The sequence below is a fragment of the Geotrypetes seraphini genome, chromosome 8 (assembly GCF_902459505.1).
Source record: "Geotrypetes seraphini chromosome 8, aGeoSer1.1, whole genome shotgun sequence".
NCBI lineage: Eukaryota > Metazoa > Chordata > Amphibia > Gymnophiona > Dermophiidae > Geotrypetes > Geotrypetes seraphini.
The window spans coordinates 32,998,952-33,023,960 of record NC_047091.1 but is presented as its reverse complement, the minus strand read 5'-3'; the positions used below and the strand labels follow the sequence as shown (position 1 = coordinate 33,023,960).

General features: G+C 44.5%; 1 protein-coding gene across 3 annotated transcripts in view; it reads left to right on the top strand.

Annotated features, from left to right (window-relative positions):
* The first annotated feature begins 1,070 nt into the window (after positions 1–1,070).
* The window catches only part of RHBDL2 (rhomboid like 2), a 37,861-nt gene continuing 13,922 nt past the window's right edge, over positions 1,071–25,009 (top strand). The window contains exons 1-3 of one of the 3 annotated variants that reach the window (XM_033956184.1): positions 1,071–1,257; positions 20,648–20,893; positions 21,509–21,657. In XM_033956184.1, coding sequence (XP_033812075.1) covers positions 20,678–20,893; positions 21,509–21,657 — 365 coding nt within the window. In that variant the 5' untranslated portion in view covers positions 1,071–1,257; positions 20,648–20,677. Of the gene's footprint in view, positions 1,258–20,643; positions 20,894–21,508; positions 21,658–25,009 lie in introns of all 3 variants that reach the window. The other 2 variants (XM_033956185.1, XM_033956183.1) reach the window with 2 other exon arrangements.

The following is a 25,009-nucleotide window of genomic DNA, read 5'->3' as shown; positions in this document are numbered from 1 at the left end:
CAGCTTCGGCTCTCTCTCTGACGTCACTTCTGGAACACGCGTCTAGGAGGTGACATCATAAAGAACGCCGAAGCCAATGCGGGCGGCAAGTCGGTGGCTGTTCACGCCGAAGTTAGAAAGGTACAAGGAAGGGGCACCCTGTGTGCGGCAGAGGGGGAGGGGCACCACCGCCTCAGGCGCCGATCACCATCACTACGCCACTGCTTGTAATTAAGAACGCGGTCGCGGCTTCATTTGATTTCACTGAGCAGCATTTCCAGTGGCAGAGACTCCTACCCTTCTCCTGCAGCAGATTCAGGAATGACGCATGGCCACATTAAGAAAAGTATGTGGTTGTGCATGCTGTACCTTAGAGGGAACCCTGGTAGGGACAGTTGGCCTTTTTGTCAGCTGGGAGCAGAGGGAAGCAGCAAGAATCTTAAAATCTGCAAGTTCTGAGTTACGTACAAATCCGACTTAGGAACAGCTTTAAAAATGTAACTCATTCTTAACCCAGGGGCTGCCTGTATAGGAATAATCAAGCCATTGTGACATCATGAAGTTGGCTCTTAGGCATTGGTGGAATGAGGCATTATGACATCACAATCTCAGCTCTGGAATGTTGCTACTTAAGAACGTGGCCACGGCTTCATTTGATTTCACTGAGCAGCATTTCCAGTGGCAGAGACTCCTACCCTTCTCCAGTAGCAGATTCAAGAATGACGCATGGCCACATTAAGATCAGTGTGGTTGTGCATGCTGTACCTTAGAGGGAACCCTGGTAGGGACAGTTGGCCCTTTTGTCAACTCGGAACAGAGGGAAGCAGCAGGAATCTTAAGTTCTGAGTTACGTACAAATCCGACTTAGGAACAGCTTTAAAAACGTAACTCGTTCTTAACCTGGGAATGCCTATAAATGACATTAAATGCACATCATGCAACAAGAGCAAACATAAGCACGTATAATTTCAGATTACATTGCACATCTTAGATAAAGTACCGGCAATGAGAAATGAGATACCTCTAGTCTACAACAGCAAATCTCTGTGTAACTGCCCCCCCCCCCCGGCTCAAGCCTCGCCCAAGAGGCGGACCTCAGCTCGACCAAACTTCTGGGCTTGGGAGGAATGGAGCAGGAAGGAGGGATCAGCGGAGAGGAACTTCCCAAACCTCCTGGCCCTGCTCTTCCCCATTCAGCTGTAGCTGTTCCCAAGAAGGGCTGAGAGAGACTGAGTAAAACAAGGATCCCGGGCTGAGACACTGAGAAAGAAGCCCCGGGTAAGTCTGAATGCATTCATCCGGGGTTAGGAGCCCATTTGACCTTTCCCGGTGACACACACTTGTGCAGCTGGAAGAATGGCAACAGGAAACCTGTTCTTTTTAGCTGGATAAAAAAACTGCAGGATAGTTGCTTTCTAGAATGGAAGGGGAAAGAAAAGTCTTGAACGCAAAAAAAAAAAATTCCTAACAAGTGCAAGTGTCAAAATCAGAACCAGAGGAAAAATGAAAGCGTTTTGCAAAAGGAAGGAGGGGCAAATATCAGACATTTGCATACTGGGCAGTGCAGTGATTCCCTGTGTATTTAAAGATTGGGAGGCATTGGAACCATTCTGTGGATCTACCCAATTTTTGTGTTAAAAGTTCATGTTAAATTAGTGCCTAACTTTTAAACTACATGTTTTCTTGAATTAACTTGCTTTTGGGCACTCAGGTGTGCCAAAGTTCCCCTCATATAGACAGTGTGAAATGTTGCTATTCTTTGGGATTCTGCACGGAATCTTGCTTATCTTTGAGGTTCTGGACTATTGCTACACTTTGGGTTTCTGCCAGGTACTTGTGACCTGGATTGGCCACTGTTGAAACAGGATACTGGGCAAAATGGACCATTGGTCTGATCCAGTTTGGCTATTCTTATCTGAACCAAGTATAGGACAATCAAGCCATTGTGACATCACTGATAAAGTTGGAATGAGGCATTATGACATCACGATCTCAGCTCTGAAATGTTTCTACTCTTTGAGATTCTGGAATATTGCTACTATTTGGGTTTCTGCCCCGTACATGAAGAAGGACAAGGTACTACTCGAAAGGGTCCAGAAAAGAGCGACTAAGATGGTTAAGGGACTGGAGGAGCTGCCGTACAGCGAAAGATTAGAGAAACTGGGCCTCTTCTCTCTCGAACAGAGGAGATTGAGAGGGGACATGATCGAAACATTCAAGGTACTGAAGGGGATAGACTTAGTAGATAAGGACAGGTTGTTCACCCTCTCCAAGGTAGGGAGAACGAGAGGACACTCTCTAAAGTTGCAACGGGATAGATTCCATACAAACGTAAGGAAGTTCTTCTTCACCCAGAGAGTGGTGGAAAGCTGGAACGCTCTTCCAGAGGCTGTTATAGGGGAAAACACCCTCCAAGGATTCAAGACAAAGTTAGACAAGTTCCTGCTGAACAAGAACGTGCGCTGGTAGGGCTAGTCTCAGTTAGGGTGCTGGTCTTAGACCAGAGGGCCGCCGCGTGAGCGGACTGCTGGGAATGATGGACCACTAGTCTGACTCAGCAGTGGCAATTTATATGTTCTTAGGTACTTGTGACCTGCGTTGGCCACTGTTGGATACAGGATGCTGGGCAAGACGGACCATTGGTCTATACTTATGTTCTTATGTATAGGAGATAAAAGGATATTTAATGTGGACAAATGCAAAGTGATGTATATTGGGAAGAAAAATCCAAATCATAGTTACCTGATACTAGGGTCCGCCTTAGGAGTCGGCACCCAAGAAAAAGATCTGGGCATCATTGTAACCACTACTCTGAAATCTTCTGCCCAGTGTGCCGTGGTGGCGGCCAAAAAAGCAAACAGGATGCTAGGAATTCTTAGGAAAGGGATGGTAAATAAGACCGAGAATATTATAATGCCTCTGTATGGCTCCATGGTGCCATACAGAGTAACGCATGCCACATTGAGTAACGCATTCAGTTCTGGTTGCCATAGCTCAAAAAAGATATTGCGGAATTAGAAAAGGTTCAAAGAAGAGCGACCAAGATGGCAAAGGGGATGGGACTCCTCTCGTATGAGGAAAGACTAAAGACTTTAGGACTTCTTAGCTTAGGGGATATGATTGAGGTCTACAAAATCCTGAGTGGTGTAGAATGGGTAAAAGTGAACCATTTTTTCACTCTTTCAAAAAGGCACAAAGACCAGGGAACACTTAATGAAATTACATGGAAATATATTTAAAACAGATAGGAAGTCATTTTTTTCTCTCAAAGAACAGTTAAGTTCTGGAACTTATTGCTAGAGGAAGTGGTAACAGCGATTTGCGGAGCTGGGTTTAAAAAGGTTTGGACAAGTTCCTGGAGGAAAAGTCCATAGTCTGCTATTGAGACAAACATGGGGGAAGCCATTGCTTGCATGGAATGTTGTTACTATTAGGATTCTGCCAGGTACTCGTGATCTGGACTGGCCACTGTGGAGAAAAGATACTGGGCTAGATGGACGACTGGTCTGACTCAGTATTGCTATTTGTATGTTAATCTGTTTTGAAAACACAGAATAAAACAACAAAGGTCATCATTTTTGTGCTGTTTTCAAATGACAGCTTACCCTTACTTCTTGTCATGTTTGTTCTCACCAAACGATCAACAATTGCTAGCCTGTTTTTCCCTTGCCAAAAGCCCACAAAGACCTATTGACTGAGCATTTTTTCCACTGACACACGAAACCCCTTTGGATAGAGATCTCCACATCCCTGACCCGTCCCATCCCTGCAAGCTCTGTTCTCATCTGTATAAGCCTGGAACACTAAAATCATAAGTGTTTGAGGCTTGTGCAGATGAGGAGGACAGAGCTTGCAGGAATGGAGATAGATCCCGAGGGAACAGGGACAAAATTGTCCCATGTCATTATATCATTTACCCCTCCCCCCAGTCTCTATAAATGTGGAGCATTTTTTAAGATACTTAAAGCAAGGGGTCTCAACCCAATCCTCAGGACACACCCAGCCAATCAGGATTCCAGGATAGGCACAATAAATTAGCATACAATAAACCTGCATGCAAATTTATCTTGTGGGCATCCTGAAAACCTGATTGGCTGTGCGCATCCCGAGGACAGAGTTGAGAACGACTGCCCTAATTTAAAAATCATATTTTGTGTTAATTGTGTGAAGGAATATTTTCTCCGGTTTGTTTTAAATCATAGCCCTAGTCCTAGTAATTTTGGAAAGAGTGAACAAGTGATTTGCATTAGAGAATGACATGGGGACAAAATTTTCCCCGTCCGCTTGGAAATTCATTTTCCTGTCCTGTCCCTGCCCCATTCCTTCAAGCTTCGTCCTCATCTCCACAAGCCTCAAACAGTTTAAAATCATAAGTGTTTGAGGCTTGTGTGGTTAAGGCAGAGCTTACAGGAATGGGACAGGGACAGGGACAAAACATGTGGGAACAAGATAGGGAAATTGAGTCCCTGCGGGAACGGAACACATTTGTCCCCATGCCATTCTCTACACTTGAGGTCCGTTTGCTCCTGAGTTGCTAATCTTTCTTTAAAATCTGAAGGATATTCACATCTATCACGGTTGCCTCTTTTTTGTGTATATTTTGTGGGTTCTTTATTCTCTACACTCCACTACTCTAGAAATCAAAATGTAATAAAAGTGAGCCAAATATAGGACAATCAAGCCATTGTGACATCACTGATGAGGTTGGCTCTTATTGGTGGAATGAGACATTATGATGTCACAGTACCAGCTCTGGTTACCAGAGGCTGAAACTCTTCACACTATTTATTCAATTTTCTATACTGTTCTCCCAAGTAGAGAATGACACAGGGACAAATTTTTCCCTGTCCCTGTGGGAACTCATTTTCCCATCCCATTGAGTTCTTTTCCTGCCCATGCCCCATTCCTACAAGCTCCATCCTCATCTACACAAGCCTCAATCACTTTCAAATCCTAAGTAGCAACATTATAGAGCTCAAATTGTGATGTCATAATGCTTCATTCCACCAATGCCTAAGCTCCGTTCTCATCTGCACAAGCCTCAAACTCTTGAAAATCATAAGTAGCAACATTCTAGAGCTCAGATTGTGATGTCATAATGCCGCATTCCACCAATGCCTAAGCTCCGCCCTCATCCAGAGAAGCCTCAAACACTTTAAAATCCTAAGCAGCAACATTCTAGAGCTCAGATTGTGATGTTATAATGCCTCATTCCACCAATGCCTAAGCTCCGCCCTCATCCGCACAAGCCTCAAACACTTCAAAATCCTAAGTAGCAACATTCTAGAGCTCAGATTGTGATGTCATAATGCCTCATTCCGCCAATGCCTAAGCTCCGTCCTCATCTGCACAAGCCTCAAACACTTTAAAATCATAAGTGTTCGAGACATTGCGGTTAAGGCAGTGCTTACTGGAATGGGGTAGGGATAGCGAGAAAACTCATGGGGACAGGACGGAGAAATTGAATTCCTGCGGGAACATGTCATTCTCATCCACAACACCGCAACCAGACATAGGAAAACTCACACCCCATTCTCATACCCCCCAATTAAGGAGGTCAAACGGAAAAAAACTAAATGATGGCTTCCTGGCCATTCAAGCAGCCAAACTAAACAACCAAATCGCCAATCTACTGATGGCATCCCTCGACTACAAGACATTCATTATTTTATAGAGCTCCATCATATCACCGTGAGCCATCTCTTCTCCAAGCTGTCGAGCCCCAGCTGCTTTAGCCTCTCCTCATAGGAAAGTTGTCCCCAAACTTTTTATCATTTCATTTGCCAGAGATATATTGTTTCAATTAGCTAAATATGTTTAGTTATAAATAGAGCCCAACTGACATTGTTGCCTTGCACTAAGACTTTTTCTTAGATTGCGACACAATTAACTGGCGTTACTATAGTTATCCCGTTAACCTATCTGTCGTCTGAGTTTATAAATTCGTTAAGTGACCATTTTAAGTCAGATTGAACTCTGTATGACCACTTTTAAATTGAAACTAAATGCGGAAAAAACTAAATTCTTTCTAGCAACTCCCAACGATAAGATCAAAGAAACAATGATTCATGTGAATGGTTTGGACCACAATATAGAACAATCCGTAAAAGTACTGGGTGTGACTCTGGACAAACATCTCACATTGGAACAACACACTGATTTATTGTTTAAGAAATGTATTTCGGTGCTTTGGGAGCTTCGCACCATTAAGAAATATTTTGATGAAACTTATTTTCGTGTATTGGTACAGTCCTCAATTTAAGTATTCTTGATTACTGCAATATTATATAATAGTCTTTAAGCCCGTTACATTAACGGGTGCTAGAATAGATGTGTCTGTCTGTCTGTGTTTCTTTATCTCTCTCTCCTTGGCCGCTGTACATCCTTCTGTCTCCCCCTCCCTCCCGAGCAAAGCTGTCTACCCCCAGCACCCACCTCCTCCCAAAATGTCTCTCCATGGCCCTCTTCTGTCTTCCCCCCCAGAGCAAAGCTGTCTGTCCCCAGCACACCTCCCCCCAAAGCAGCCCCCTTTCCCTATCTCTCCATGGCCCCTTCTGTCTCTCCCCAGCACACCCCTCCCCCCCAAAGCAGCCCCCTATCCCTCTCCCTGTCTCTCCATGGCCCCTTCTGTCTTCCCCCCCAGAGCAAAGTTGCTTGCCCCAAACACACCCCTCCCCCCAAAGCAGCCCCCTTTCCCTCTCCCGCTGACTCTCTCTCTTTGGCCCCCTTTCTCTGTCTGTCTTTCTGTCCCTCTCCCTGCCCCTGTGTCTTTCTTTCTTTCTGTCTCCCTCCCTCCCGCTGTCTGTCTGTCATTTTTCCCCATTTCCCTGTGCAGCAGCATTTCCATCCCACTTCCCTATGCAGCAGCAACAGCATTTCCCTCCCCCTTTCCTGTGTAGAAGCAGTAGCAGCATTTTCCCCCACTCCCCCTTTCCCTTCTCTTACCTTCTCTTCCCTGCTCTGTTCGGCCCCTCCCCCTTCTTTTACTGCCGTTGTCGATCCGGCCTGCTCCTGACCCTCCCACCGCCGACAAACCTCAGGGCTCCAGCCGCGTAGGCAGCACTTTAAACACGCTGCTTCGCGGCCTTCTACTGGTGATTTCCTCTGCCGCGTCTGTCTCCGATGATGTTATCAGAGACGTGACAGAGGAAATCGGCAGAGAAGGGCGCGAAGCAGCGTGTTTATAGTGCTGCCTACACCGCTGGAGCCGGGAGGTGACGGAGAGGGCAGGGGGTGCTAGCGGCCGGCAGCCGCCGCTCCGCAGGTGGAGAGCAGGGAAGGGCGCGCATGCGCTCTTGTCTTGCCTCGCGTGAGGCCAGACCGTAAGCCGCGCATGCGCACTTCCTATGGGTCGCTACAGCTCACAGAAAACGGACGCACGCATAGGAAGTGCGCATGCGCGGCTTACCATTTTATTATATTAGATTTAGGTGCCTACAAAAAAATTCTTAAAAAATTGAGAGTGATTCAGAATACTGCTGTTCACCTTATCTTTGGTTTAAAAAAATGGGAGCACATTACTCCTTTTTATTAGAAACTTCATTGATTACCGATAGAATCTAGAATTTTGTTTAAATTCTCTTGTATTTGTTATAAATCAGTTTTTGGTAGGTCACCTGGGTATCTTGTTCCTTACTTTGAATCACTCTAACAAGAACACACGCGGAGTGCACCTGTTTACATATCCCTCTACAAAATCTTGTCGTTCCAAGAAGTTCTTTGCAAGAACTCTCTCATTTCAGGCTGCTAAATTGAATATATGGCTTGGAAAAATTTTGTTAGAGGCTTCTTGCTATTTTGATTTCAGAAAACTGTTAAAGACACTATCAATAGGTTGGTATCTTAACGCATCTTGTTTTAACTTATTAAGTTGTTTTTTTTTAACCTGATGTATTTTATCTGCTTGTACTTTTATCTGCATTTTATGTTCTGCTTTTTGTGAACCGTCTTGAACTTTCCCCGGTATGGCGGTATACAAGAATAAATTATTATTATTATTATAGAACCTAATGCGGTTGTGCATGTTAGAACTTCAGCTTAGAGAATGACACGGTGACAAAATTCATCACCGTTCCCGTCCCCACAGATAACCGCAGGAAATAATCCCATGTCATTTTCTAGTGTCTATTTCAACCTCAGTCCTTCTACACCAGCATTCTTCAAAGCAAAGCTTGTGGATCAGTGGTTGTGGCCATTCATACTCTGATTCTTCCCTCTCTCCTTAAAGAATGACATGAAGATGGTTTCCCGCAGTTATCCGCAGGGACGGGAACGGTGATGAATTTTGTCACCGTGTCATTCTCTACTTCAGCTGTTATTCAGTCTATGAATGGACCCAGGCAAAGTTCAAGAAACCAAGGTGACTTTCATAAAACTATTTAATTACAGATTCTGGGGTTTAAGGGTGGTTCTTCCTAATGTTCTTCCTCTTCTGGATATAATAGGAAAGTCCCTGACTTTTATTTCAATTATTTTCAGGGGTGGGTTGGAGAAGGAAGCACTCATGGCTGAGATCAGACAAATGTAAGGCTGGTATTGTGTAATGATAAAGATGATGATAATAGTCCCCAAACTCTGCCCCAAAATACATATTATCTAAAAGTATTTTTGTAATAAGTCTGCGAGGTTGCGCGGGACTTCTGCATTAATTAATCTAGCCTGTTTTTGTAAAGAAATGATGTTATACGGAAAAACTGTAGCTGACTGACAAAGGTACAATGGAAAGAAATGGCAGAAAGTCTTAATGAACATCTTGAAGGAGATTAAAGTGGTCTAAGCTAGTGGTTCCCAACCCTGTCCTGGAGATAGCCCTAATGAATATGCATGGGGCAGATTTGCATGCATGTCACCTCCATTACATGCAAATCTGTCTCATGCATATTTATTAGGGCTATCTCGAAAACCTGACTGGCTGGTGGTCCTCCAGGACAGGGTTGAGAACCACTGGTCTAAGCTATGGGGAAATACCAAGGAAGTTCAGAGAGGTTTTCAACCCAGTCCTCAGGTTTTCAGGATATACACAATGAATTATGCATATTGTTTTAATCGCGGTTTAGTAAATGCATGCAAATCCCCTTGCAATACAGAGGTCTATGGACTGGCACAGCATATGCTGACTGGCCAAAATCTAGAAGTACAAACTACTCCCTCCCCCCAACCCATCCATCTAAGGCAGGGATCTGGATTGCGGCCCTCGAGGACTGACATTTGACACCCCTGCAGGTATGCATGGGTTTGTTTGTTTTTTATAACAGAGAGACAATAAACCAATAAATGTATCTAATCCTAAATTAATATTCTCAGAGTCAAACCTTAGATCAGGGGTCTCAAAGTCCCTCCTTGAGGGCCGCAATCCAGTCGGGTTTTCAGGATTTCCCCAATGAATATGCATTGAAAGCAGTGCATTCCCATAGATCTCATGCATATTCATTGGGGAAATCCTGAAAACCCGACTGGATTGCGGACCTTGAGGACCGACATTTGACACCCCTGTGTGTAGTCTATCTGACTGGGAGACTCTTAAGACTTGTTTCTAAAGACTTATATAGAAACAAACCAGCACTGATGCTGTAAGGTCCTGGGGGAAGGGACAAATGAATTATGTTGTTCTTCCTTCACTTAATGGGTGTTTCAGAAATTGTGTCTCGCTTAGCAGGGTGGGGCCGCACCGGGCGATCTGGTTGCATGAAACAGAAGCTGCATGCCACGTTTAGGACTGCCCATGCCTCTCTCCCAGTTTAGTTGTGGCTGCTGGTGAGGAACAGTGGGAGAATGGGTGGAGTTGCTCTTTGCAGCTTGGAAAGGGCAAGGACCTTCTCTTTGAAAATAACTCAACGGGAATTGTTGAGTAACATGGGACTGGCTCTAGGAAACCACATTTACCACAGTCCTCTGGATTCTTGCTTGCTTGTCTTGCACTGCTGACGTTTTTGGTGCCAGTCCATTAACCAATACAGACACAGCGAGGCCAATATGCTTAGTTTCAGTCGCTCCACACCTACATTTAATCTGTGTGACTATCGATGCCTGTCTCTCTTTAGCCGGCTGCATATTTCAGGAACTTAGCAATGCTCAAAGGTTTACTTGGGCAGCAGAATTGGTGGGGTGGTAACTTACCGTAATCAATATATTAGAAGCAACAAACTCTGCTGAAGAAACAAGGGCACTCAAAAACCATCTGGGCAATGCCTGCGCGGTTTTAAAGCTGTTGACAGCCATGGGCCGGATAAGACCTCAATATTGAGTAGAGGTCTATATCCGGATACAGACGCTGAGGGCTCCTTTTACCTGCCGCACGGGCTAGCTGCTACTGCCTCCTTTTGAGCAGGCGGTAGATTTCCGGCTAGCGCGCGCTATAGCACGCTCTAATCCGGTGCATGCGATAAAGGCTTTGTAAAAGGCACTCTGAATATCCAGGACCTTTAGTGGACCTGAAAATTGTGCGGATGTTAGCCAGTATTCAGTGTTGATACCCGTGCACCTACTGGGACTGTTTTTTGTGTGGTCCAGTTCGGTATGTGGACACCAACCACCCCAGCATTAATCAGACAGTGCCATGGAAGTCGGAGAGAATATTCAGCGGTACTGCCCAGTTAATATCCCCAGCAGACCCACTGGTTGGGGATTAAGGGTCTGATTCTAATCTAATCTAATCTTTCATTTTTTTTTTTTTTTTATACCGATTCATCCCAAAAGGAGGGCTCGACTCGGTTAACAAAATATTAATAAAATTATACAGGAGATTAGAGCAGAAACTATGGGCTCCTTTTATGAAGCCGCGTTAGCGGCTTTATTGCACGCGACTTTTTATCACGCGCTAAGCCCTGCGCTAGCCGAAAAACTACTACGTGCTCAAGAGGAGGCGGTAGCGGCTTGCGCGGCCGGCAAATTAGCGCGTGCTATTGCACGCTTTAAACCGCTAATGCGGCTTCGTAAAAGGAGCCCTATATCTTTTAGGCCAGAATTTCATCTTTTATGACTGATTATTTGAAAAAGAAGGATCATTAGTAAATTTCTGAAATAAATATGTCTTCGGTACTTTACGAAAAGTGGGTAGATGAGAGAGAACTCCAATTAAAAAAGAGAATGATCGACAAAAGTTGGCCATAGTTTTCATTCTTTTAATAATAATAATAATTTTATTCTTATATACCGCCATACCGAAAAAGTTCTAAGCGGTTCACCACAAGGTGAGCTAATACATGGGATACAGATAAAATACAAATTAGAACAATGGACTTAAAAACAGATAAAGACAGGAAGCATTTACAATATAATGCAGAAATTACCGGCTTGGCAGGGAAAGAAGTAATACATAGAACAGATCAAATACATCAAGTTGAATATAAGGAACTTGATTGAAAAAAGGAAGCAGAATGCATTAAGATAGCAGCCTATCAGTGGGAAAGTCACGTTTATATCTCTGAGAGCACCTAGAATTAGAGATTTCTTGTGAATTAAATGAGACAGGAACCAAAGGAGAAAAAAAATACCATATAGGATTTTGAAAATTACATAAGAACATAAGAATTGCCGCTGCTGGGTCAAACCAGTGGTCCATCGTGCCCAGCAGTACGCTCATGTGGCGGCCCTTGGTCAAAGACCAGCGCCCTAACTGAGACTAGACCTACCTGTGTACATTCTGGTTTAGCAGGAACTTGTCTAACTTTGTCTTGAATCCCTGGAGGGTGTTTTCCCCTATAACAGCCTCCGGAAGAGCGTTCCAGTTTTCTACCACTCTCTGGGTGAAGAAGAACTTCCTTACGTTTGTACGGAATCTATCCTCTTTTAACTTTAGAGAGTGCCCTCTCATTCTCCCTACCTTGGAGAGGGTGAACAGCCTGTCCATATCTACTAAGTCTATTCCCTTCAGTACCGTGAATGTTTCAATCATGTCCCCTTTCAGTCTCCTCTTTTCCAGGGAGAAGATGCACATTTAAATTGGATCCTCCAGTAAAGTAATTCCTAGGCACCGCTCAGCACAGCTGTCAATCAACAGAATCACTCCTAGAGGCACCTAAGCGGGCTTAAGTGTTGCTAGATGTCCTAATGGTGGGTGCTGGTATATGAGGTCAGGCAGTGGCGTAGCAAGGGTGAGAGGCGTCCGGGGCGGTGGTGCTTCCCCCCCCCGCTCCTTCCCCGGTTCTGCCTGCTGCACATCCCCCTCCCCTTGTACCCCTAGTTGAAGTTGTTCCTCTGTGGCAGTCAACAATGTTTTCCTTGTGAACCCGTCGGCTCTCTCTCTGATGTCACTTCCTGTGCGTGGCACCCAGAAGTGACATCAGCGGAAGAGCTGACGGGGTTGCGAAGAGCACGTCGTTGACATCAACCTGAGGTATGGGAAGAGGTGGGGGAGCGGAGAGGAGGAGGGGTGCCAGTGCCCCCCCATTATGGCGCCAGGGCGGACCACCCCACTTACTATGCCACCGAGGCCAGGGAAAGGATTTTTGTAAATTATCCACACAAATTATAATTCTGCTTGGGCTCCATTTAAAATTCACCTCTGTACAGGCCAACTAACACTCTACAAGAGTGTGTGTACGTTTCGGGTGGGGGTGGGGGAGCTTAGACCAGCGAGTTTTATGTGTGTAAACTGGTATATATTCGTAAACGCAAAAATGGGGACAGATGCTTCAAACTTTTGAAAACTTCAAGACCAAGAGGCCATTCAGAAAAATTAAGAGGGAATAGATTCAGAACCAAGTGCTTGGAAGTTCTTCTTCACCCAAAGGGTGGTGCACATCTGGAATGCGCTCCCAGAGGGCGTGATAGGACAGAGTACGGTATTGGGGTTCAAGAAGGGATTAGACAATTTCCAGAAGGAAAAGGGGATAGAGGGGTATAGATAGAGGAATACTACACAGGTCCTAGACCTGTTGGGCTGCCGCATGAGCGGACTGCTGGGCACGATGGACCTCTGGTCTGACCCAGCCGAGTCACTGCTCATGTTCTTATGTTCTTAGCAGCTGAGTATCATCCATTAGAATAGATGAACGTTTAGGTCTAAATAGCACGGCCCCATTTTTGGATGGATAATTCTAAATGTCTAGAAATAATACACTTAGGCCCTCTTTTACTAGGGTGCGTTAACCAATTAGCGGTCGCTAAACGCTAACACATGCATGTCAGTCTATGGACGCGTTAGCGGTATTGCACCTTAGTAAAAGAGGGGGTTAGTTATACACCAAAAAGATCACTGCACTCTGAGAATCTAGCGTTACTGAAGACGACTGTGAATCCAAGGCTTGTCGAGACTGGGAAAATGACTTTTTGCAGTGCAGGAGTTAAGTTATGGACCTCTCTGGTCGGTCAGATACGGAATTGCCGTGAAAAAGGCATGTTTAGAAAATAATTTTCCTCCCTGGCAGAATTGATGAACTATTCAAGGTCTTTAGTATGCAAGCTATGGCATTATTTTGTAGTCATGAATTCTGAGGATTCTTTGTGTGTTTATTTTATCATGTCGCTGCTTTAAAATTATGTATGCAAATTATGTAAACCGTTTCGTTTTAAACGGTATAGAAAATTTTATAATAAATAAATAATGTGTTCAAGTGGTCTGGATTTTTAAAAAAATCTTTTATGGGATCAGTTCCACGCCTGGCCACCCAAGTGCATTTGAACACTGACCTTGTTATATTCGGTGTATTTTCCTCCTGTGTAAACAGAGACCGGCACAGAAGGAATGGCTTCCAGTGAAGGCTTGGCATGGAGCAATCTGTGGTTTAATTGCTGTCGGTTTAGCCCGCACTAAATCACTTTAACATGTGGTAAAATAATTTAGCGCACACTAAAACGGACACGAAACAAAATGACATTTTGTTGTTTTTGTGTGTGTTGCTTCAAACAAAAAAAATGACAAAAAAAGGAGAAAGAACGGATGCTGGTTTTAAAATGATGACATGTCTTTCCTAATTGAGTGAACATGTCTTGTAGCTTAGATTTACAGTTTAAACCACTAGAAATAGAGGCAGCGAAGAAAGAAACTGCCAGATACCAAGCAAGCAAAATCCTTCTCAAATGTCCTGCAGTCTTTTTGCAAAAATGACTCGGATATGTGAAAACCACTGATAGTCAACAATACACTTTCACAAAAATGGAGAATCAAAAAGGGTACTGTGTTAGTATTGGAACATAAGTACATAGACCAGTCTTAATGGAGGAAAAAAAGCACATTGTTTGAACCATTTTTGCTAGGAGGTTTTTAGCCAGTGAAGTGACCGCTCGAACACCGTTATTCCACCATTGTGGAGGTGGGCGGGCCCCTGTCTGAGGCTTTTTTTCCTCCATTAAGACTGATCTATGTGCTTATGTTCCAATACTAACACAGTACCCTGCAGTCTTTTTGCTACATTTCCACAAAGTTACTCATTCAAATACTGAACAAGAGTGACTTTGTAACAGGGATCATCATTTCTGGTTCTCTCACCAGCTCTGTCTTTCAGTTCAGTTCAAAAGATTTTTTTTTTATATGACATGCCTCTAAGGTTTCTCACCCTTTGCTGGGGAGAGAACCTGAATACAATTTACCTCGATCTACCACTCAGTGGCGTACCTAGGGGGGGGGGGCGGGCCGCCCCGGGTACCAGCCCTAAGGGGGTGTTCCCGGCCTTGCCGTTCAGTCCCCCGCCACCCCCGAAGGACCGCTCGCCCCACTGGCCTCCCCGCACCACCTATGAACAGCCGCAGCAGGATCGCGAAGTCAGCGTCAGCATCCCTGCGCTGCTTCCTACGACGCGATCCCGCCCCTCCTCTGACGTCAGAGGAGGGGCGGGACCGTGGCGCAGGAAGCAGCAGGGATCGCTGACGCTGACTTCGCGATCCTGCTGCGGCTGTTCATAGGTGGTGCGGGGAGGCCAGGGGGGCGAGCGGTCCTTCGGGGGTGGCGGGGGACTGAACGGCAAGGCCGGGAACACCCCCTTAGGGCTGGTACCCGACGCTGACTTCGCGATCCTGCTGCGGCTGTTCATAGGTGGTGCGGGGAGGCCAGGGGGGCGAGCGGTCCTTCGGGGTGGGTCGGGGCATCAGGCCTTCAGGGTGGGGCGGGCGGGCAGGCAAGCAGGCTTTCAAGGGGGAGGGGGTGACAGGCAGGCAGGCAGGCCTTCAAGGGGGACAGGCCTTCGGGGGGGGGGTGCAGACATTCAAGGGGTGCAGGCCTTCAAGGGGGGCAGGCAGGCCTTCAGGGGGGTGCAGACCTTCGGGGGGGGGGTGTAGGCCTTTGGGGGGTGCAGACCTTCAAGGGAGTGCAGGCCTTCGGGGGGGGTGCAGTCCTTCAGGGGTGGGGTTTAGGCCTTCAGAGGGGGACAGACCTTCGGGTGGGAGGTAAAGTCCTTCGGGGGGTGCAGGTCTTCAGGGGTGGGGTGTAGCCCTTCGGAGGGGGGACAGACCTTCGGGGGAGGGGGGTCCTGGTGTAAAAGTACACAGAGGGAGAGAGGGAAGGGGGGGTTCAAAGATACATGCATATGCCAGACTTTGGGGGTTAGAAATAATGGGTCTAAAAACAGAGGAGTGGGAGAGAGATGGTGCATAATGGGATTTAGGGAGGGAAGGAACAGAAAGGGAGAGAACTTGGAAACAGGGGATGGTGTGGAGGGGGGATAGAGATACTGGATAGGAGGATAGTTGGGAACAGAAAGGGAGAGATGGTGGATCCTGGGGTGGTGGGGAGTTGAGAAAAGGTGAATCTGTGGATGGAGACAAAAAAAAGGAAAGATGCCAGATCTCCGGGAGAGGGAAGGGAAACGGAAGGGGAGAACAGAGATGGCAGACGGATGGTTAGCACGGAGAAAGGAGACCCTGGCAAGCAAGACAACAAGAGCCTGGGACCAACAAGATTTGAATATTGATCAGAGAACAAAAGGTAGAAAAAATAATTTTATTTTCTGTTTTGTGATTACAATATGTTAGATTTGAAAAGTGTACATGAGACAGCTTGAAATGGGAACTTTTCTATTTTTGTGAATGGCAAGGCTGAGTTCAGTTAAAATATATGCTTTATAAGAAAATATAATAATGTGTTTTATTAAGTTTATAAGCATTGCTGGCATACTCGGTGAGGTGTTCCTAGTGTTGGTGGTGGTGGTAGCATGTCAGTGTGTTGAGAGGAAGAGGTAGTCTGGGAAATTCTGCTGAGCAAACTCTGGGCCCATTCCACCCCCAGTTAGTCCACTCCACTCAACTGGTTCACACACTGAGTGGGTCTTTGGGTGTTATTTCTGGGTAGTTGTTTTAGAATCTCTTCCAGTGGTTTGTCAGTATCTCCTTCTGGTCCAAGGAAGGAAACTTTGTCAACCTTAGCATTGACCTTCAGAATATGTTTGTAACAGCGCTGCTTGTGTGGCATTAGGCTATGTAGTGATCGAAAGAAAAAAACAGACCTTTGCACATTTTTGCACTATATGGTGGGTGTATGAGGAGATTCATTTCCTGCACAGTTAAGTCCATTTTTTTCTACTGAATAATAGTATAGGTACAATGAAAGTAAATAGCAAAAATGTTTGAGTAGATAATTAAGGAAATCTTTTTCATATTGCTTGCTTATGGACTGGGAAAAAAGACTGTTCAAGCAAATGTCTCCAGAACTGCTTTAATGGAAAAAATGTGATTTTTTTTTTTTTAAGTACTTTGTGAAATTTATTGTTGTTGTGAAATTTATTGTTATACTTTGTTTAAACTTAAAAAGCGGTGTCATTAACAGTGAATCTAATCGAAAAATCGATTCAACAGGGTGAATCGGATCGAATGAAATATTTTTCTCTGAATCGGGCAGCACTATTGGCTACCATGAGAATGGGCTACTGGGCATGATGGACCATTGGTGTGACCCAGTTAGGCTATTCTTATGTTATGTTCTCATCTGTAGGGGCCTTTGTTTTCACTTCTTATTTTAATGTATTTTTTTTCCTGGGAACTTATCAGTGTTTTTTTATAATGGGAACAAAAATGGAAGAGAATTAATGTGTGTGGAATGGGGGGGGGGTAACTAATTTCTTCAGCTAAATAATTCAATCCACTTCAAACAGACATAGGAGAACTCACGCACCATTCACACACCCTCCAACCAAAAACGTCAAAAGAAAAAAACTGTTCGACAACCTCCTAGCCATTCGAGCTACAACACTTGACCCCAACTCTACAACCTATTGACCTCGACCACAAACTACAAAACCTTAAAAAAAGAAATAAAAACCCTTCTATTAAAAAAACACATAAAACCAAACTAACATAATCAGAACTGTCCCAAGCATCACCTGCAACTACTCCATATGTACTTCTGATGTCATGACAATTCAGACATAATTTATGTTATGTTATGTTTGGAATAATGGTTACATAAATGAGGTTCAATAAAAGAAAATTTTCTGTGGGAGCATTTGTTGGAACTTCTGTTATCCTGATTTCTTCTATCTGTGGGCTTTCTTTAGCTAACCTACTTATCTGGGGCTTTCCACTTCTGCAGCTGCCCTTTTCACGGTCCACTTTGCGCTTGCACTCTCTGGGGAGGGGGGGTTGGGTCTGGGCTTGGTGGGGTAGGTGTGTCTGGTAGTTTTGTCTGGGTGGTGGCTGGGTGTTTCTTGGGTGCTTGTTGTGCGGATTGGTGTGTCTGGTGAGCGGTCTGGGTGTTGTTGCTTGTGGGGGTTTTTTTTCATTATAAAATATGGCTGAGGGTCTAGTCCGGCTTATTATTCTTGTGGGTTCTGGGGTGGGATTTGTTTGCTTGCCCCAAGTTTTGGCCTTTTGTTGTGTATTGCTATGCCTCTCATTGGCAATTTTCTCTTGGGAGAGGCTTGTTCATGCTTGTTGTTGCTGTTACTCTCATTCTGTGTTCTTTTTGATAATGTATAAGTTTCTGTACAGACCATGGTTGCTTGTCTGGACCTTTTGCCATTCTCATAAAAATACTTTGGAAAAAAAAAAAAAAAAAAAAAAAGAAAATTTTCACTGCCTGTTTCTATTCTGACCATTTATTTCCATTTCATGGTTATTGCAAAAAAAAAAAAAAAAAAATTTTACATGAGGGGGGGGGGGGGGGTGTCAAAAAATGATGGGCCCCGGGTGCCACATACCCTAGGTACGCCACTGCTACCACTGTAAAGGAGTGATCTTAATCCAAAAATAAAGGCATACGTAACTTTTCCCCAGGCTGGTAAAGTGCAGGCTTTCTGCTGGTGCTGAAGCTGAGGGTAGAATGCAAAAGCTTCTGCATTTCAGAGCTGAGGTTAAGGGTCGCCACAGAGGAGCAAACAAATCGCTTTTCTAATAAGGATGTGAACAGTAAAAAAAAAAAAGAAAGAAAAAAAAGGTTAAATTTTAGGTTACTTTTGCACTTTCTCGGTGTGTGGACATTTCTTCAAAATTTTATTTATATTAATAAACTGTGGGATCCTTTTTATTAAGGTGTGCTGATTTAACGCACGCTAAGGGCTCCTTTTACGAAGCCGCGGTAGCGGCTTTATTGCGCGTGACTTTTAATCACGCGCCAACCCCCGCGCTAGCCGATAAATTACCGCCTGCTCAAGAGGAGGCGGTAGCGGCTAGCGCGGCCGGCAGTTTAGCGCGCGCTATTAGGCGCATTAAACCGCTACCACGGCTTCGTAAAAGGAGCCCTAAGTGCTAGGGCGTTCATAGAATATAATGGAGGCCTTAGCATTTAGCGTGCACTAGAACTTTTTAACACATGGTTAATCAACATTATCCAGGTTAATTTGTGGGCTAATGAGAATTAAAATGATTTTTTCTGTTTGTTTGATTTTTAATAAATTAAGAATACTATAGTACAACAGAAAGGCAAGGGGGGCGTCCTATCAGCCAATATTCGAACACATGGTCCCAACAAGGATCCCAGTTTCGGCGTGTGTAAAACTGCGGCCAGTTTGGCGCGTCTGCCTCTTTTTTGGGGGGAGACTAATTATCAGCATCTTTTAAGCGCGCTGCAGTGATTTCAGCGTCAGCGTCCCCTGAGGAAGGTGTTTTACACACGCCAAAACTAGGATCCTCTGTTCGAATAAAGACCGTTTATTGGCTGATTGGACGCCTCCCTTGCCTTTCTGTTGTACTGTTTGCATCTTAAGGCGAGAAGCTTCTTCTTTCGTCTGTTTGTTTTAGTGGATAATATAACAGGAGTTTTCAGATGCTATTACAAAATCCATGTGATGGTGCCCAAGTCGCCAAGATAGATTTGAGAGTGTGATTCTTTAAGGCTCTACCTTCCTCATACTTCCCAATTAAGCATGAATGGCTCCATCATTGCTGTGCACTTAGGGGTCCTTTTACAAAGGCGCATTAGCGGTTTAACGTGCGTAATACCGCATGCTAAACCACCGGCCGCGCTACCGCCTCCTCTTGAGCAGGCGGTAGTTTTTAGGCTAGTGCGGGGGTTAGCGCGTGATGAAAAGTCACGCACGCAGAAGCCGCTAATGTGGCTTCGTAAAAGGAGCACTTAGTTTTCGAGTTACCTTTCCGATAGCGAATGATGAGGCGTGTTGCAAGGGCAGTCATGTCAAAAGATTGAGAATATCTGATAAATATCAGGTCTGCAGCTGAGGAGCAGAGTATATCAATTTTGTAAGAAATAGGTACAGATTTGTCAATGGGTAGAAGGCTATAAATTTGATACCAGATTGAATTCCAGTCTTTATCCTCTCTAAACTGAGCGGGAGTCCTCCACCTACAGTCCTGCCAGGGGGTGGTGCTGTTTCACTATTGCATGTTCAACAATGAGGGACAAAACCATCTCTACAGGACTTCAGGGAACCTGCTTTCTAGAGATTGAAAAACAAAATATTGAAACAGCACCCCCTACTGGTAGCAATGTGGTTGGAGGACCTTCTCGGTTTAGAAGGATTAGTGATTCCAGTGTGTACAAACAACAAGTGAGTCATAATAAACTAGTAAGTGGGAAAAAAGTTCTTGTTTTTTTGAAGCAAGGCCAACAGTTATTATTCAATCCTCCTTTAGAAATTTTTGCTTTTTTTTTATGGGGTCCCATGCTTTATATATAATAAAGTAGGGAGATTGTGCAGTTGCTGCCAATACTGCCGGGTGAGATGTTTTCATCCACAAAATGATTTTATGTAGCATTAAATTTTACAAGGCTTGCTAATGAACCAAATGTACACTATCAAATTCAGATTGCTATTCCTACAATTTTGTTCCTATTTTTTCTTATACCTCCCTCCCCCTGAAAAATTGTGTTTGCTGTTTTTAAATTTTATGTGAGACTGCAGTCACATTTTCTAAGATAAACTACCACAAAATTTCCCTTTGCAAAATGTGGTAGTTGGAGGTGGGGGGAGGGGGCTACCCACCAGAGCGCTTTCTGGAATCCTGTAATCACCGAGTCCTAAATCTAGCCAAAGCATGATGGGATGGGGACAAACTTGGTCCCTGTCTCAGTGCTCAGGGAATGGGAGACATGACTTGGAAATTGAACCCAGGTCCCTCTGCAGGCCTGTTCTCAGCACTACCACAGAGAACCTTCCAGTTCTTAATGTTACATTTTTATAAAACACTGAAACAACCATTGGGAGGTCGGGCTGAGGTCCACCTCCATAATTTCATTTTTGCCTCCGGGGTACAAGGCTAGTGTACAACACCTTTAAAACTTTCTGCTTCTGTCTGATAAACTGTGTTTGTGTTACATGAAATTCACTCATCTCTTGCCAGGCAGGTCCTAGTCTTCCAGTACAGGAGCCACGTCATGGAGGAAGAAAGCATGAACAGAGGTTCTGATGAGAAGGCAGAAGATGAGGAGGCCCCTGAAGACGAAAGACCATGCCAAGCTTGCGCTTGGTGCGACAAGGTCCACAGGTCCATTTCCAAGTGGATGCTTCCTGAAGATTCCAGAGATACTTATCTAGAACGAGCTAATTGCATTCCTCCACCCATATTCATCATTTCGATCAGCATAGCTGAGGTACGGTCAACGATCTACTTCTCGGAGCTCCCTGTTCCTCTGAGTCATTTAACATACCATTCAAAACCCTGATGACGTTCATTGTTTTGTGTCGTTCTTAATTAGAAATAACAAAAAATGTGAAGGACCAAGGAATGGACCAATAAGAAATTAAGAATGAATAAATAAAACTGTATTAAAGACTTGATTAACATAAGAATCTCATAAAGACCCATTGTGGCCAAGTTTTAGTTGCTTGCAGTGGTGGTGGTGGATGGGTGGGTGGGTAAATCTCTGTTTTATCCATGGAAAAGGCTTTGAAAATGACATGCTAAGTTCTTATTCAACTTTATGGTATTGTAGTATGATTGTCAAGAAAGATTTCAGACACGGTGCCAGAAAACCCCGATACTGGCTTCTTAGGGCTCCTTCTACGGTTTAACGCGCATAATAGCAGGCACTAATTTTCTGGCTGTGCTAGCCACTACAGCCTCCTCTTGAGCAGGCGGTAGTTTTTTGGCTAGCGCGCGCTAAAAAATTGTTTGCGATAAAGCCGCTAACACGGCTTCGTAAAAGAAGCCCTTAGTCATTGCCACTGGCTCATTGAGTTTGCTGATTGTGTGTGTCTCATTTTAGCTTGCGGTGTTTATCTATTACGCTGTCTGGATGCCACAGAAGCAGTGGATTACTCTCAGCGAGGGGGTCTGGAACAGTCCTTTTACTTACCGACCGGATAAGAGGGAGGAAGCTTGGAGGTTCATCTCGTACATGTTGGTGCATGCTGGGTAAGCTTGCAGATTGGCCAGAAGGAACATTTTTGATTATGGATCATTTGCAGAAACGGGCACGATGAACAATGTTCTTGAGTAAGCATTTGATCCGAATGGGCACCTAAAAAACCCCCACACTGAACAAATTGTATGTATAGAGATGCATAAGCAAATGAATATGCGCACAATCAATTTGCATGCACAAAAACGTTCTTGCATGCGTACGATATATCACTTTTAAAATGCTGACCGCCGCGGGCAGAATTAGACCTGGATATTCAATGCCAGACATATCGGGACACCAGGATTGAATATCCGGGGCTAATTCCTGCTGTGGAAGCCACTGGACCTTATGTGGATCCAGTCTAATATTGAGCAGGTGGAAAACATGAGAAAAGCACAGAAAAATTGCTTAAATGTTCTTTAAAACAAAGATAAACTGAACATTTTGAGGGCCGTGAACATGCCTGTTTGTTTGCTGGCTGCTAATTGCATTATTGTATGTTCATTATTGCAGACTAGGAGAGTGGTCTAGAACAGTGGTCTCAAACTCAAATCCTTTGTAGGGCCACATTTTGGATTTTTAGGTACTTGGAGGGCCGCAGAAAAAAAAGTTAATGTCTTATTAAAGAAATGACAATTTTGCATGAGGTAAAACTCTTTATAGCTTAAAAATCTTTCCTTTTGGCTAAGTCTTTATAATAATACTAGCTGATGCCCAGGCATTGCACAGGTATTTAATTATAGCAATAACACTGTAAATGGATTCAAAAAAAGATACTTTATAGTGGTGAAATAAATTATTTTTTTACAGCTTTATAAAAAGTACAATATTCAAATAATAATGTGAAATATTACTAACACAAAACTTGATTATAAACAACATTTTTAGTTTCACCTCCAGGAGCAAGAACATATACATTCTTGGGTGAACCTACCCTTGAGCAAGCAACATAGAGTTGTCCATGGGAAAAACAGGGGGATCTTAAATCCACTCCACAGTATGTAATAGTCTGTCCTTGTGATTTGTTGATTGTGATAGAGAATGCAAGTCTCACTGGAATTTGCAATCTCTTAAACTGAAAAGGAAGATCTGTTGGAATAAGTGGTATCCTCGGGATAAATACGGTTTCACCTTGTCCCTTTCCGGTTAAGATAGTCGCTTCAATTACATTGGACAGTAACCTCTTTACACAAAGCCTTGTGCCATTGCAAAGTTTTGGTGGGTCAAGGTTGCTAAGTAAAATAACTGGAGATCCCACAGCTTTTTACATTTTTCCCATTGACTTGAATGGGTGAAATCAGATTTTCTGTTTGTAGCTCCGCCCATGTGTGCAGGTGGGCCGCGAGACCCCCAGAACATATCACCCCAGGTAGTGAGGGATCTGCATACCAAGTTTCGTTCAAATCGGTCCCACAACTTTTTACATTTTTTCCATTGACTTGAATGGGTGAAATATGATTTTCTGTTTGTAGCTCCACCCATGTGTGCAGGTGGGCCGCGAGACCCCCAGAACATATCACCCCAGGTAGTGAGGGATCAGCATACCAAGTTTCGTTCAAATCGGTCCCACAGCTTTTTACATTTTTTCCATTGACTTGAATGGGTGAAATCAGATTTTCTGTTTGTAGCTCCGCCCACGTGTGCAGGTGGGCCGCGAGACCCACATAACATATCACCCCAGGTAGTGAGGGATCAGCATAGCAAGTTTCGTTCAAATCGGGCAAGCCGTTTTTGCGTTGGCAGCTTTTTACATTTTTTCCATTGACATGAATGGGTGAAATCTGATTTTCTGTTTGTAGCTCCGCCCACGTGTGCAGGTGGGCCGCGAGACCCACATAACATATCACCCCAGGTAGTGAGGGATCAGCATAGCAAGTTTCGTTCAAATCGGGCAAGCCGTTTTTGCGTTGGCAGCTTTTTACATTTTTTCCATTGACATGAATGGGTGAAATCTGATTTTCTGTTTGTAGCTCCGCCCATGTGTGCAGGTGGGCCGCGAGACCCCCAGAACATATCACCCCAGGTAGTAAGGGATCTGCATACCAAGTTTCGTTCAAATCGGTCAAGCCGTTTTTGCGTGATCGCGGCACATACACACATACACACACACATACACACCTCCGATTTTATATATATATAGATTGTAATTTATAGCTAAAGAGACATATGATCAAGAAACTGTTTTATTTTATTTTTGTGATTATGATAAACATACCGAGGGCCTCAAAATAGGACCTGGCGGGCCGCATGTGGCCCCTGGGCCACGAGTTTGAGACCACTGGTCTAGAAGGATTATATTAAGTAAAGTTGCTATCAATTTTTGTATGGAGATATCCCAGAATTGCTTAAAAGTAATATATTCAGTTATACACCAAAAAGATCTTTGCGTTCCGAGAATTTAGCTTTACTGAAGACATCTGTGAACCCAAGACTTGTTGAGACCGGCACAATGTCTTTCTGCTGTGCAGGAGAAGTTAAGTTATGGAACGCCTTGGTGGGTCAGATACAAAATTGTTGTGAAAAAGGTAGGTTTAGGAAACTTCTTAAGACGCAACTATTCGTAGATGACTTTATTTAGTTATGTCTGGTAAAGTCGATGAATTATCCATGCTCTTTATTGTTCATATCATGGTACTTTTCTGAGGATTGTTTGTATGTCCATTTTATTATGTATTTGTCTGTTAAATGCTTATTTTAAATATTGTGCATGTAAATTATGTAAAACCGTTTAGTGTTAAATCTAATATAATAAATCCCTAAGCTCGCATGTGCACTCCCACCTGCGTGCTCCCGTTTTCCGTGAGCTGTAGGGACCCGCAGGTAGGAGTGCGCATGCACGCGGCGGCACGGAGCCTGTTGGACGTGGCGGCTCTTGCAGTCTGAACTTAAGGATGTGAACTGGCCAGGGCGACGTCAGCGGGGGCCGGAACGGACTTTAATTGCTGCCTCCCAGGCTTCTCCTGCTCCGGCTGGGCCCACGTAAAAAAAACCAAAACAAAAACAACCCAGAGCTCGCTTCGGGTCCGGCAAGGGCTGCGGGTCCTGAAACCTTCCGATTCAACTCTACACACGCTGCTTCGGGGCCTTCTACTGCCCTGATTTGCTGGGCAGTAGAAGGCCCCGAAGCAGCAGTGTCTAGAGTGCTGCAGACGCTGCTGGAACCGAAAGGTTAGTCGGGACCGCAGGAAGCGAAGAGGGGAGGGGGGCAGTAAGGGACTAAGGGAGCCGGCCAGACCGCGGGAAGGGAAAGGGGGGGTAGGGGAAATGCTGCTGCTGCACAGGGAAGTGGTGTGGGGGGAGGGAAATGGAGGGGGAGGGAATCCTGCTGTGGCTGCTGCACAGGGAAGTGGTGGGAGAGAAATG